Below are 15,661 nucleotides of genomic sequence, written 5' to 3' on the forward strand. Positions count from 1 at the left end.
CAAAATACAAAAAAATATTAATGGTCCCATTATGCAACAAACCTTTGATTTTAAAGTGCAATATGACCCAATCATGTTCTTGAAAAGCTTTTTGAGGTTCACCCAATAACACTCCCTCATCTTGGCCCCACACGCTTTTCGCCATTCAGACGAATTCAAACCTTCACCCTGCTTTGTAGCCGCTGGTTACCGGCGCTCCTTATATCACAGCAGATTACGGCAATAGACTATCTGTTTGAGTCTTTTCCCTTGCTAAACTGAGAAATCCTCCCTAAGCCCTCTCAGAAGGGTGAGTGTGTGTCGAAAGACAATGAGAGAGGTGTGAAGTGCAAAGCGCGGTGAGAATTCTCTTCAGAGGATGGGAGGGAAGCTAATTCCAGCTTTTAGCCCCAGTATCGATCTAGTCACTTGATTAATCGCCTTAAGTTGACATGCCGCTCCCTCGTGGGCACCGCTCACCAGGAGGCCCTGCCAGATGCCCGTTCTGTAATGGGAGCATGATGAGAAAGCAAGAGGAGGATGAGGAAGAGGGAGGTTGAGGGCTCATTATAAGTGTTTACTCCTATTATGGAGTGACAGGACTTCACAAGAGGAATTTATAAACACTTTATCCTAAGTACAACTCGTATTCTCTCTGTCGTCATGTCTTGCTCTCCCATTCTTGCTTTTTCCTTGCTCTTTCTCTGTTGTTATGAGGAACCAAATGTCCAGCATCAATCTAGTACTATTTAGTTTTTGTTTGAGACCTTGGTATTGGTCTTTGCCAAGGCATTTGCTAAGAACCTGTACATATTCTGCAGTATCCATGTCTGAAGCTGGTTTTGTTTCTTCAAAGTGCCACAACTACAGCGTGAACGCACTGGTCCTGGAGAATCAACCCCCAGGCACTTCCGTCCTGAGCGTGCGCGCCCACGATGCCGACACAGGGGTCAACGGGGAGGTCAAGTATGGGATAATGCAGAGGGACGGAGCCTCACCAGGCTTCACTATAAACCCTGATACAGGTGCATACTTCCTCCTTTACCAGATCATTGATTACACACAGTTGAACCGAAGAGCTGTCATGTTGGTTGGTTGGTTTACAAATTCATGCTGTGTATTAGCATTAAACTTGTTGTCAAATCAATAAAATAGCAATTCACCAGTGAGATGCCACTATGTGCATTGCATGTGTTGCATAGGTGTGATCAGTACAGCGGTAAGTTTTGACCGAGAGAGGCAGCGAGAGTATTCGCTGTCAGTCACGGCTACGGACCAAGCACAGGAGCCCCTCATCGGCATATGTCAGATCACTGTCCTCATTGCTGACCAGAACGACAACGACCCCAAGTTCGAGAACAGCCGCTACCAATGTAAGAACCACTGAAAAATGTTCATCAGTCATATTGAAGACTAGATAAAATTGATGCTGATGTTATCTACAGTGTACAAGAGAGTATGCAATAAGTAAAAGTTTTTTACAGTGTCACTTTTTTATATTTGTTACATAATCATATGCTATGGTATGAAATCTTCCAAACGGTCTGCAGTGATAGGATCTTTTACCAGTACTTAAGATCTGTTCCTCTGCTCATTTGCATATATAAAGGAGTGAAAGGAGAGCAAGAAGGCATTCATGGCAGTCACAACTCAAGTTTTAGCTGTAGACTCTTTAAACATTTATAAACGGACCTTTAACATTGCACTTAAGGGCAGTAAGGATTTTGCAAGCTTAACAAATTCTCAAGTCCAGGATTCCAGAGTGTAGTCAATACACATTAACCTCAATATTAAAGATGCATAACAGTCTCAGCAAGGTGAGTTTTAATGCGCTGAACACAGTATAAACACATCACTAATCATTTTAGATGAAATCGAATGCAATCCTGGAAAGCTTGCTCAAAGTGTGAGAAATCTGTTTTGCTCTTCTGAAGGATTTTGCTTATAATTGCAAATATAAGTTCAGTAAGTTTGATGTCAGAATTCCTTTTCATCACATTAAAAGCGTTAGTGAGAAAGCTCATTAACAATTAAAGGGAAAGATTGAAATGTTTCTGGGACGCGCATTCTCCCCCCCCCCCCCCTCCCTCTTTTGCTGCACATGGATTTTAATAGCAGCATGCATTTCTTGTTTGAAGACTGTTGTTATTTGTTTTTGTTGATGCCTGTGTTAACCCTTCCCATGTCAGACTTCCTGCGAGAGGACACGCCGGTTGGGACTAGCTTCCTGAGAGCGGCGGCTCATGATGACGATCAGGGCACCAATGCGGCCATCACCTACTCTCTGTCCCAGCAGAGCCCAGCTTACTTTCACATCAACCCCAGCACAGGATGGATCTACGTCAACCAGCCTATCTCACAGGTGCACATTTCACACACCAACTCACATACACACACCTTTAACTAGCTTTCAAAATGGGTACATGCCATAGACTTCTATTGTTACAAATAAACAATATAAATAATTAATGAACAAATGTATGAACAAACTTGTGTTTAAAGATACAAGTACATGTGCACATAAACACACACTGAGAAAACTCCTTACTTAGTGTAGTACAGGTACTTGCATGTGTGTGTTTTAAATGCTAGAGTAGAACACATATTCTCACTCATCATCCTCCAGATCTTATTTTATTCTTTGTTCAGATCCTCAGAGTTTTGCATATTAAACTTGGTTGGGATCAAGAAAGATCCTATCCGTACAAACCTTGTCTGGAGGGATAGCATTCTGTTATCAGAATCATAAACACATGTATGGTTTCCTTTGTGTAGTGAAGTTAATTTTAAAAAACAAACCTTGCCTACTTTTTTATCGTCATTAAACATCATTTTTTTGTTTATTTACGTTTATTTTCATCTTGCATAATGGCATTTATACTTTGTGCTTCATTTTTGGGTGTTTCTTCAAATGTCTTTGGGCACTTTTATGACCCAGAAATTGATTTGTATTAAACTAACAAATGTTGTCAACCTTTTTTATCCTTTTCGTTATATGGAAACTTATTATCATGCCTTTATGCCTGTGTAACTCTTGTCTGAGACCCAGTCATAATCATAAATAAGCAATCTAAAAATGTACATGTAAAACTTATGGTGATCTAAACAAAGAGTGAAACAAAGAGAATGTTATGGTGTCCTTTCCAGCATGACCAACAATTTTACCCCTATAGATATTATTAGATTAATCTAGTGAGAGTATAAAAAAGTGTGTTTTAAGAGTTATTTTGTAAGTTTACAAGCCAAATTTTCCATAGTTGAAGAAAATTTCTTGTGTATGTTGGTTTGGTCTGGTCAGAAATGTCATCGTCTTCACTTTTCTGCTCACGAATGGGTGTCATTTCTATGCTGGATATAGAAGCTCTGAGACGTTGGAGGTTGATTTGACATAAAAAATGCTGTATGCACATAAAGAAGTGCAGCCAGAAAGACAGGTCGTACTTCGGTGACATCTTGCATCCTGTTTATACAGTCATAAGATGGCAGTCTTCAGGTAAAGCATCCGAGGACTTAATGAACAGTTTACGTCCAGAACAACACTACTTTTAACATGTCGTTGCTCTTAACAGAAATTAATGTGGATGCAATTTCCACAGAGCAGGTCATTAAGACTGCATAATGTAAGTCTGGTCCATGTTTTTCATTAGCCAGGCTGACTGCCTTGCATCACTTATGTCCGAGTGGATCTGTTTTAGAACGGCAGACAATGTCACCCACACTAAAACTCATCTGTCTTCAAATTGACAACTTAAACTGCCCCCCTGCTGTTATTCTTGCCTCCTCTCATTCTCCGTCTGTCTCTTCCTGTCGGCATCTTCCTTTCCTTTTTACTGACCTGAAAAATGCTAAATTTTGGAGCCAGTTAAAGCTACACTGTGTAACTTTTTTAGTTGATTCTTAGCAAAAAACACTTAGTTCTTTCAAAAATATATGTGCTCATTAATGTATATTTACTTCTTTCAAGTAATAAAGTATTCTCGTAAGTTTATAATCTGCCATTGAAAGTACATACGGGTGAGGGGTTCGAATGCTGGTCGCCATGTTGCCCCTCCATCTTGAAACTACTTTAGCCAAAGAGGGACATACCAGTAAATTAAAGCTTCGCCTTTCGCGCTTTACACTCAGTGACGCAGAGACGAATGCGAGGGGGAGATTACTCGCGAGCTCGCGAGTGCCGGTGTTGTGCCGAATTTCGACCCCCTGCCAAATTATTACCCCCCCTCGTTGAAGTCAGTACCTGATTGCCTAATCCTAACCCCACCCCTAATCCTAACCCCTCCCCCACAACTAATCCTAAACCTACCAATACTAGGGGGGTAATAATTCGGCAGGGGTCGAAATTCGGCACGACACCGGCAGATTTGAAAGATAGTGTGGTGTGTGTGTGTGTGTGTGTGTGCGTACTCACATTTGAAAGAGAGAACGTCAACGCGACAGACAAATCAGCAAGACCATAGTCAATATTGGAGTAACTTTTCCCAGATGGAAAGAGCTCATGAGGAGAAAAGATTTTAAAACGGACGCCGAGGTTGCCTGCTTTCTTCTCGACAGGTAATTCAGCCTGTTGTAATTCATTTGTGTAAATTCGAAGTTTTATAGTTGCTTGTCTAACCATAGCATGGTTGTGCATAACGCCAGAGCGACCTCTAGTATAACTTCATCCTCGCATCAATGGTGAAAAAGTTTTATTTACCTTGTTACATAAATCTGTGCTGCGACGGATCACAGGTGATGAATAGTTTTAAAGGCGCAATTTTTTAAGCTATATAAAAAAAAAGGACACTGTAAATTTTAGTTATTTTTAATTGCTTTTACTTTGTACACATTGTAACGTTAGCCTAATCTGATTATGCTGGGATAGCCGATTCCAAGGGTGACGTTTACCTCCTGACATCTGTCCTGTAGTTTTATTCATTTTAGACGTATTGTTTATTATTGTCATGGACGAAGTCGATAACTGGAAGCCATGTTAATCTTGGAATAATACGGCCACCGTAGGAGTTAAAACGCCCTCGGAATTGAGAGGAACAGAAACTAATATTCACTGGGTAGTCATATACAATTTCACCACTAGATGGGGGTAAAAATCACACAGTGTAGCTTTAAGCAAAGTTTACTGCTGACTCAATCTTTGAAGTGCTTTTTGATTATTAGGAGTCATTTGAATGTAACACATTTTATATCACCAGCCCTCCTCTTGAAAGTCAAATTAAAAAAACAAATATCTAGAGTCTTAGCAGCTGTAGTTGATTTTCTGGATGTGAAACATCCAATGGATAATGGTGACCAATTCTTCAGGTGGAAGTATCAGGGATTTCTCATCTCTGAATTCCCGTTGACAAAAAACATCACCTGTCTTTGCCGGTATCAGTTTATTTACCTGTATTATTTCTGTGTATGTTGAAAGCCCCTAGGCTGTATTATATCACCTGTCTCTCATCCTGACAGACATCACGGATCAGCCAGCAGATCATCGCTACAGACGGAGGGAGTCGGAGCAGCTCGGTCGACCTCACTGTTATCATCACCAATGTACACAACCAGCCCCCACAGTGGGAACAGGCGGAATATTGGGTCACAATCCCGGAGAACACTCCACGCGACAGCAAAATAGTGGTGAGACATCCATATACTCAACCACAAGTTCCTCTCTGCTTTTTAAAAGAGTGTTTCATTTGTTCGCACTTACATATAATCAGATATAGTAAAGAGTATGCATATTTGCCATGCTGTCCGAGGGGAGGGCTCTGAGCTCGGAATTTTGCCCGAATTCAGAGTACTCCCCCCCCCCAACCCTGGCTGGGATGGAAATAATTGAGAGTGAGGAGTTGGGGTGGTGGAGGGATGCTGGAAAACTGTTCTGGGACAAAGGTAAGTCGGCTATATATATATATATATATATCCTCTCGTGCTCATTGGGTTGATTATCTGAACGTTCTCCTCCTAAACTTTGTTAATAAAACATCATCAAATATGGCAAACACAAAGTACAACTACTAAATTGCATAATTAAAACCCACTTAACATAAATGCATGACTTTTCAGCTAATCAGATGCGGCTGGACCTAACTGTTAAGTAAGGGGTAATCCACAGCTAGCTGTGCAATAATCGATTTTAATGCACAGCGTGGAGGCAAAGAACCACCCGACGCAAAGCGTAGGTGCATTCAAATCGTTTAATGCACAGCTAGCCGTGGATTATCACACTTATACCATGGTCATTTGCCAACATTGACAGGTTAAAGATGTTATGGATGTTTGCAGCGTAATAATTGACCGGAAGAGTTAAAATTATGGTTATTTTCTTCAGTTACGGCTCATTAGATCTAGCATTCTGCCTCTTTGAAATCAGACACAGAGATAAAGTACTGCGGTAAGATTACTTTTATTTGAATTATAGAGGGAGAGATGAAAGATGTGTGTGAATTACCTGTGTCTGTGTAGTGTCTACTAATAGTGAAGCCGCGGGTTTTATAAACTTCATAAACAGCATTATTGTTGCTGATAAATCAAATGTAGCAATTCAGGAGTGAAGCTATTTTATCGATCAAAGTCATAGGGCATTGCTGGCAACAGGTTTCTGTGCTCCTGAATCCTCTGTGTGTGCGCATCGCAATCTCCGATCTCTGTGTTCGAATGATGTCTTCAATGAAAGCAGCGCATTAATCTAGAACGGTGATAAAACTGACCTGGAAACTACCTGTGAATTAAATGGTTTTATTGCACACCTTCCAACCAATCAGAATCAATTATTCAGACAGACCATGGTATAAATTAATATTAATATAATAAATTAACTCTATACACTACTATTTTAATGTTTGGGGTCGGTAAGATATTCAAAAATACAGTTAAAATAGTAATACTGTAAAAATATGATTACATTGTAAAACAAATGATTTAATTTATTATATGTAATTTATTCCTGTGATGGTAAAGCTGAATTTTCTGCATTATTACTCCAGTCTTCAGTGTCACATGATCCTTCAGAAATCATTAAAATATCCTGATTTGGTGCTCAAGAAACATTTCTTATTATAATCAATGCTGAAAACAGTTCTTCTGCTTAATATTTTCTGGAAACCATGATACAATTATTTTCTGGATATAATTATTGTTTTTTCTTTGCCCTGTTGACGTAATCACTTGGAACGCTCTACATACAGTAGCAGCAACTCATATGTGTGTCATGCATACAGTGCACTCTGCGCACAACCTAGCTGATTTTATTACAGACGAAGCTAGAGAATTGACACAATAAGCATAAATGGACAATTTTGGGTCTGTTCTTTTTATATTCTATTTATATGTTTATCAATACTTCTGAGTATTGAATGAATTATTATAATTAAAATCTCTCACTTCATCTGCCATGTTGCGTTCATTTTCACCGAGCTTGTCATAGTGCATTCCGGGATTGTCTTCTCCACAAAAAGAAAATTCGATATTTAAGAAGCCGTCATAATTAAGATACCTACTTTTTGTAACAGCCTTTGCGTCAGGTCCACTTCTATGATGTCTTCAAATGCAGCTCACTAGGTTTTCACATTCACTGTTGTTGTTTTTAACAGAAGAGTGGTTTTCACTCACATTGCTTTTTGCTTTGGTTGTGCTGTTGATAAGCAGAGGTAGAGTGTTGTGACTTTCTTACCGCTGAGGCTTGTCACATCTTATCCAGCCTTCATCTTGTTTGCTATTTCAGCCCGTTTCATTCGCTGTCACATTTTACATTCGTCTGGGAGCTTGTACCCACAGAGAGATCAGCATCCACAAACAACCTCATCTGTCCAGCAAACTCAAGCAGACTGCTTGTCTTAACATTCCATTCTAATTCATTCAAAAGGGGCAAAAAGGCCAGTCCACTGAGTCTGTTTTCCTCACATACAGCAGATTTATCAGTGAATAGCGCCAGGAGGAGTTCTGCTGGAGTCACTGTTTCCCTGACATCAGCGGCTTCCTCTGGCTGCTGCCAGCTATTCTGCAATCTGTATGAACCTCCGCATCTGTCTTAGCAGTCCTCAGTGGCTCAAACTGTGACGGGGATGTTCTCCTCTTCACGTTGCCACAGGATGTAAAATAGGCTTAGGTGGGATGTTTGATCTTAAAATACCTTTTATCCCCGCTGGCTTGTAAAGGGTGGTTGCATCGGCATGGGTTTTAGTGAGCGGACTGCTTCGCTAGTCATTTTTGTTAACCTGTTTGTAAAGAGCTACAGGGTTTGCACTGAAGGGGAAATATATAGACACACTCATAGAAGTTATGTTCCAAAACCTACTGAGTTGGCTTCCTAGACAGCATTTTAAACAGCACTTCCACATAAAGCTCTTCCAAAAGTTAGGCTGCAAAAATATGTTGCCTTATAAGATGACTTGTCCAAATTCTAGGGAAATTATTCATGTATCATTTGTGGATAAGGCAATCCCAGAATGTACTCCAAGATGGCCGGCCAAGTCAAGAGAAATTGCAGGCAGATAGATATATGGATAGATAGATAGAGCTTAAACGTCATGTTGCATAGTAGTTTCTAATTGGCCGGGACTTTACTAGCAGCGTGAAGCTCAGTTAACTGCATTAATCTCTTGACAGCCCGCTCTCCTCTGAGGGCTTCTGTTAGCATCACTGTCAAAGAAAATTAATATCGGTCTTCCACGCGCTGCATGTTACATATTTTAATACAGATGTTTCTTTAGCTCTCTAATCATCTCCTATAGAACACTCCTCACTTATACTAATGACATTCTAACCTGTACTACTTTCATGGCTTGGCTCTAAATATTTGCAACTCTGACTTCTATATACTGTTGTATAAATGATTGGATTAAATGTAGCAGGGCTTGTTTTAAGTAAAACTGTCACTTTCTAGGACACAATATCCAATGTGACCGCATTGAAGTGTACTTTATGATGGGCACCGAATAAGAGCCACCGTAAGGCATCTCTGATCAGCTTTTTCTTTCTGATGCCATTGCTGTATAATGAGATAATTTCTAATTATTGCTAATTTCATGGCACCTCAGGCTGTACTCATTTTGTTGGCAGTGCCATTACCCATCTTATCATCCAGATATGTTTTTTTGAACAGCCCTTTGCACTGGATCACACCAGCTACTCTTTGTCTCTTTCAGTCCTTTTTAGCTGTTATTTCTGATTTGTTGAATAGTTTTGCTTTGTTTAATACAGGACATGAGACCACAGCTCTCAGATTATCTTTTGTTCTGCCATCTTTCCATTTATGGCTTTGTTTGTACCTGCTGCAAATTCAGGGCCAAGCATTTCTCATTGTGTTAGTGTTGGTCTTATATATATGTATTTAGTGTTGGTGTAAAGGGCTACCCTGATTAAAAAAAAGCAGCATGGTCACTAGAATATGTTTTGGATGCTTTATTCTGGTGTTCTTAAAGAAATAGTTTAACCGTCAGAATTTAATCGTCGCATTTGTGCATAGAGTAACACTTCAATTTACAGTGTCTTTGTTGCACTATGTAGTTACTATAGTAATTACTATAAATTGTGCATAATTACATGCAACTAACCCTAAACCACACCCTAGTCCTAACCATAACCCTATAGTAAGTACATGTAATTAATTATTATTACACTGTAACACAGACAAGATAACAAATGGTAAAAGATCAAAAATGGCCTGAGTTTATTCTTGAGTGCACTATTCCTTTAACTAATATAACCAGGAAGATTTCCTTGCTCAACAAGTTTAACTATGCTAAATGACTAGCTAAACCTCTGACTAGCTACATTTCCCCCCAGAAGCCTGCGATTGGTGAGTGAATGGTGCCTCATGGTTCCATCACAGATTGGCACAAAATCACTTTACAGAACCTTCTCATTCACTGTTCCTTGCTGGTGGGGGATTCTTCATTAGTCTATACATACATCCGAATCCCTATTCAAAAAACAGCTGAAAACTCATCTCTTCCATAAGCACATAACTACAGTACATCCTGCTGACTCTTTATAAAAAGAAAAAACTTCTTTTGCTTTCACTACTTCTAAATCCCTCTGTGTTCTAGCTTGTACTATTCTAGACAATGTTGGAAACTTTATACTGATACCACTTTCTTGTATTGTTGCCTCTTTAAGAAGGGATAGTTCACCCAAAAATAAAGTTTTTCTGTCATAATTTACTCACCCTCAAGTTGTTCCAAACCTGTATGAATTTCTTTCTTCTGCTGAACACATAAGAATATATTTTGAAGAATATGGGTAACCAAACAGTTGATAGGCAACATTAGCTCAGTACAAGCCAGGGCTAACAACATGCCGGGCGGGGCAAATAACCTCGGACCTCATGCACCGAGCCCAAAATCAAGTTGCGTTTCCACTTCCAGTAGCCACGCAATGCTACCCTAAAACCCGCACTACACACTCTTTCATAGAACGACGTCACACAACCTCACCATTTCATCAGCTGACTGAAAACTAGCTAGATCGCAAAATGAGCATGACAGAAGCGAATAAAATATAATATAAAATACTATGGAAGTCAATGGGTCCCATCAACTGTGTTTTTGGATAAAAGCATCTGCTAAATTAATAAATGTAATTTTGCATGGCTGATCAACAAGCTAAACCAGTGCCAAACCAGCACTATCTATCTAGCCTAATCAACCTTGACTAGTGTGGAAATTCAGAAGGGCATGAATCATATAATCTGTATTTCTTTTATCTGTAATCTCAGCTTTTGTGTTTGAAGTTACATTTCTTCATGTCTAGATATGTGTGTGTGTGTGTGTGTTAGCACTAAGCTCGCTACCGTGTGTACATGAAGGTGATGGTCCTTGGGGCAGTGTGTGTCAGAGCAGATCTGTGCATCCCTGCCCACTCACATAGCTTTGCTAATGGAGGATGTACCTGGAGGTCACCTTCAGTGTCTCTTCAGTCAGAAAACCAGATAAGTGTTGTTACTTAGAGCTTTTTATCACCTACCTTCCTGCTCCCCGTTGAGTTTCAATATCATATTCTACCACTCTATTTTCAAGCTACTTCATCACCCCTCCAAACTTCTTTTGATTATAATTGCAGTCGAGGGGTTTCAAAACACAGACTGCACAAGTATTCAGATCCAATCACTGACTTTGTTAATGGAACGCACCTTGGCAATTGGACAAATAACCTCATTGTCTTTATCTTTTCTTTCGTGTCTCTATTTCCCTCCCTTTAACGCCCACACCGCACCCGAACTCTAACACCGAGGTGTTACCCATAATATGACTTGAAAAACAAAGTGCTTTACCACAATTACAGTCGAGCTCTCTTTCTCTTCAACCCTCTGAATACAGCATGAACTCCCTGATGTAGAATAACTGTAGCAACTGGCTGTTCAAATCTGTTCTGTGCATTGGGAGCCTTCATGCTAATTCATCCTCAGAACTCTAAATACAAATTATGCTTGTTAAACAGTATAATGCATTCATTAGCAACACTGAGTAGCCTTGTTGTGCGTCGAGTGCTCCTATTCATTTCTCGCTCTCGCTTCCTCCCCCCTCGCTTTTCTCCTTCATCTGTCTATCTGTCTCTCTGTCTAACTAATTAAAAATTTAAATATCAGTCAGCTCATTGTGGTATTATCTCAAGGAATGCTAATTAACACATTTTCAAAAGCAGTAATTGCAACCTTGAGGATGTAATTTAAAGGGCCTTGTTCGTGTGTATGGATAATGAGAATGCCGTTCTCATCAAGCCTGAGAGACGTCCGCTAATAAACACTTGGAGGGAAGATTAGACAGGTTGGGATTTGAAAGTTGACCAAATTTCTGTTTAGTTCAATAGGGGAACTTTTGGTAGCATGAATAGTTTAACCCCCACGAGTGGTTAACCAAAAGAATGGGGTGGTGGGCTGGTAAATGAAAGGCTGTAGGTTTAAATCCCACAACGGTTGATCTGTGAAATATCACCATTGTACTCTTGATCAAAACACTTAACCTTGGATTACTCCTGGTGTATTGTCCCTGTAGAAACTGCACTGTAAGTCACTTTGGATAAGAATGAACTACATGATGAATTAGTTGAACCTAAAGCTTTGAAGTAAATGCGAGATGTCCCATTGGACAGGAGAACCCGTCTAGGTAACTTCTGAGAGCTTTTTTGGAGGTGTGCTAAGAGTGTGTGAGTAACCACTTTAATGTTTCAGGCCCCACAAGTTCTTTATGTACAAATGCCATTTTACACTATGCTATCATGTTCATTTTACAATTAAATTATTACATTTGTTGTGTAAATCAAAATAAATACTATATAAAATAATATTTCACAGTGAAACATTAAGAAATAAAATAAATTAAATTTAGCATGAAGAAAATGCGGCCTATTTTAAGGCCATTGTGTTTTTTGGGTTTTGTTTTACATTGTGATATTTTCATGCATGAACCCTTCTCTTAATTTCCAATAGCAAACTGTTAATCAAAAATAATCATCATTATTTGGGTGGAAAATATTCTTGAAAGTAATGGCATAATAAAACAAATATGTTCATGGTAATTTCTAAATGGTTCCTCCCAAATTCTTATTAATGTAATTTATTTGAATAACAATAAAGGTTACTCTTAATTTTTAGGTGACATAGTTACATTGTACTTCCTCAGATGAGTACTAAGTAATATTAATTAACTACATGTACTTACTATAGAGTTAGGGTTAGGGTTTGGTTTAGGTTTAGTTACTTGTAATTATGCATAATTTACTGTTATTACTATATACGTACATGTAGTAACATGTAACTACATCACCTTAAAAGTGTTTCCACAATAAATATTATTTTGTTGTATTATACAGTTGTATTATATTGTTGGCCGGATAGAATAGACCATGACAAATCTTAATGAAATTTTCTCAAAAACAGTTACTACTTAAAACACACACTCTGAGATCTGCATCAGTATTGAGATGCACTGGAACTGTGAGAGAAGTATTGGTCAGGGAAGTTAGTGGAGCTCTGTCAAAGTGACTGCAAATAAGTTTACTGAATAGGTCATTTCTGTTGGGAGACGCGTACCGAATGGCAAAGCCAACACTTAAAAGCAGGAAGCAAAAGCCACAGAGCTTTTAAGGCACTTGTTTTCTGTGTTGCAGTGGGCGGATGCTCTCAAAATCATGGCCAGGGCTGATTTAATGGCTGACTGGACCCATGTTCTCTGACACACAGAGTTCTCCCTCTATAACATCTCTCTCTCTCCATCCACTTTTATTTTGCTCTACCTTTTCACCCTTTTTCCTCTGTCGACTAAGTTTTATAACCTGCGCTAGACGCCAAGTGTTCCTCACTCTGGATGACCATAAATGGTTTCGGTCTTTCTCTTTGAGTTTTGACTGTTGGCTTTGCTGTGCCATTGGCCGTATTGTCATCGGAATGTTTTGTTTGCTTTACGGTGTCATTTGGTTGATGGTGTTTTGGGTTAAATGTGTTTTAGTCATCTAAAAGACTTTGAGTTCCCCTCGCAGACAAGTTCCAGCTGTAATATTGGATTTTCCAAGCCAAAACCGGCTATATGTCTTGTATCCGAGTACTGAACACTAATGTCAAGTGTCATCCAAGTGTCTGAACACTAATTAAACAATGGCTTTGACTTTCATGTTGTGGCATTACATTTCTAGGATTGTTGCACAGCACATGCCATGAGAACAATAAAAAGTATCCATGTCTACAGGTTAACAGCCAAGTAAAAGTAGCAATGCTCCTTATTCAACTGCATTTTTCAGCAGTGACAATAACTACAATCTACAGTACTTTTTTCAACAGTACTTTTTATAGTAAAACTATGAAAATATGAAGTTTTTCATCACTGTTATTTTGTAGTTTATTAAGTATATTAGTATCTGAAAGTAAATTAATCTCTTTGTCATGTTTATTGCTGTCACCTTCATCGCGATTTAAATACCTCATTGTTTTTGAGCCAGAGAAATACTATGTACTAACTATGAATCCTCCTAACTATAAATCATGAGTAGCTTAGCTGTTTAGCATTTCTGTTTATGTTGTCATTGATTGGTGTTTATGTGATGGCTGAATATTCTTCTCAGTTTATTTCCACTCACTAAAGTGTATTCTTTCTTAAGAGGATATGTGTAATCATTGGTTTTGTAATTAAATATGATATAAACATAGCTCTGTGAGGAGGACTTTTGGAAACTACTACTGCAGAAAGTTACTCCAAAACTGTCAATATTAGTTCAATAAGCAATTGAATGGATTATAGATGAAGCGTGTCTAATGTATTCACACACTGCAGTCAATGGGTGCTTGCCCGACAGTTCTGCTGATTTCAAATGCCTTCTCACAAATTATGCTAATTATCTTGTTTGAGCTTTAGGAATAGGTGTTTACATCTTACATGAATATGTGTTGAAAGTATTATAGCACATCCAAGCACACACAAACCCATATTGGTAATGCACATCAAAAGGTTTCAGATGTAACAGACACATTTTCCAACACCCTTTTCATAACATAATATTTCACCATGCAGGCCATGTTTAATTTTAAATCACCCACCTCAAGCTCATTTTCCCCTCCCAACAGACCATCAAGGCAACGTCCCCTCTTGGTGACCCCAGGGTGACTTATAACCTGGAGGAAGGTCAGGTTCCCGAGACCAACATGCCTGTGCGCTTCTACATCAAGCCTAACCGGAGGGACGGTTCTGCTTCTATCTTGGTGGCAGAGAATCTGGACTATGAGACCACGCGTTTCTTTACGCTCCGAGTGCGTGTGCAGAACGTGGCGGCCGTACCGCTAGCTTCCTTCACCACTGTCTATGTCAACATCACAGGTGAGAGATACCCTGATCTTCTGGAAATTACAGCTGCATTATATTTAAGCATGAATATAAGTGCTGCAAATTTGGGGTCAGTTTTTTTTTTTTTTTTTTTTTTTTTACATTCTAATTATGTATTTATTTATTTGTTTATTTTATTATTATTTTAGATTATTTCAAACTGATTTATGGATGCTTTTCAGTATGTATATACATTGCCATGCAAATTATTTGTTAGTTTTTGTCTCTTATACTCACCAAGGCTGCATTTATTTAATCAAAAATACAGTAAAAAATAGTCATATTATGAAATTTGACTGTTTTCTATTTTGATATATTTATCACGAAATAAATGTAATTTATTATGGCAAAGCTGAATTTTCAGTATCTTTACTCCAATGTCTCATGATCCCTCAGAAATCATTCTAATATGCTGATTTGGTGCTCAAAAACATTTCTTATTATTATTATCAATGTTAAAAAAAAGTTGCCTAATATTTTTGTGGAAACTGCAATGCATTTTGTTTGATTCTTTGATGAATAGAAAGTTCAAAAGCACCGCATTTATCTGAATTATAAATCTTTTGTAACATTATAAATGTATCACCATGGTTCCATGTCTAAAAATCATGGTAACACCATGGTACTTCTTCCTTTGTGCAAGACAAAAAGAAAGGAGAACAAAAATGTACAAATCTGACACAATGATAATAGTCCATGTTGACACCTCTCACTAGCACGCTACAAATACGCCTCGACAACTGGTTCCACGCTGCCTGTGTGCCCTCGGAGAGGTAAACACATTTGCGGTAGTTTAGCAATCAGCATTTCATGCCAGCGCGGTTTCTCAGAAGCACAGCAGTGTCTGATCTGATCCACTGATTGTGTTTGAGGCGCTGACGCTAATGTTTTTT

At 38.8% G+C, this 15,661-nt stretch overlaps 1 protein-coding gene across 1 annotated transcript in view; it reads left to right on the forward strand.

Moving 5' to 3' along the window:
• LOC307172009 (neural-cadherin) overlaps positions 1-15,661 on the forward strand; it is a 114,929-nt gene that overhangs the window by 73,660 nt on the left and 25,608 nt on the right. Inside the window, exons 9-13 of the mRNA XM_079893996.1 lie at positions 836-1,004; positions 1,182-1,352; positions 2,169-2,341; positions 5,428-5,595; positions 14,513-14,762. Of these exons, the coding sequence (XP_079750122.1) occupies positions 836-1,004; positions 1,182-1,352; positions 2,169-2,341; positions 5,428-5,595; positions 14,513-14,762 (931 nt within the window). The remainder of the gene's footprint in view (positions 1-835; positions 1,005-1,181; positions 1,353-2,168; positions 2,342-5,427; positions 5,596-14,512; positions 14,763-15,661) is intronic.

The sequence above is a fragment of the Squalius cephalus genome (genome assembly GCF_949319135.1).
Source record: "Squalius cephalus genome assembly, chromosome: 15".
Lineage (NCBI taxonomy): Eukaryota > Metazoa > Chordata > Actinopteri > Cypriniformes > Leuciscidae > Squalius > Squalius cephalus.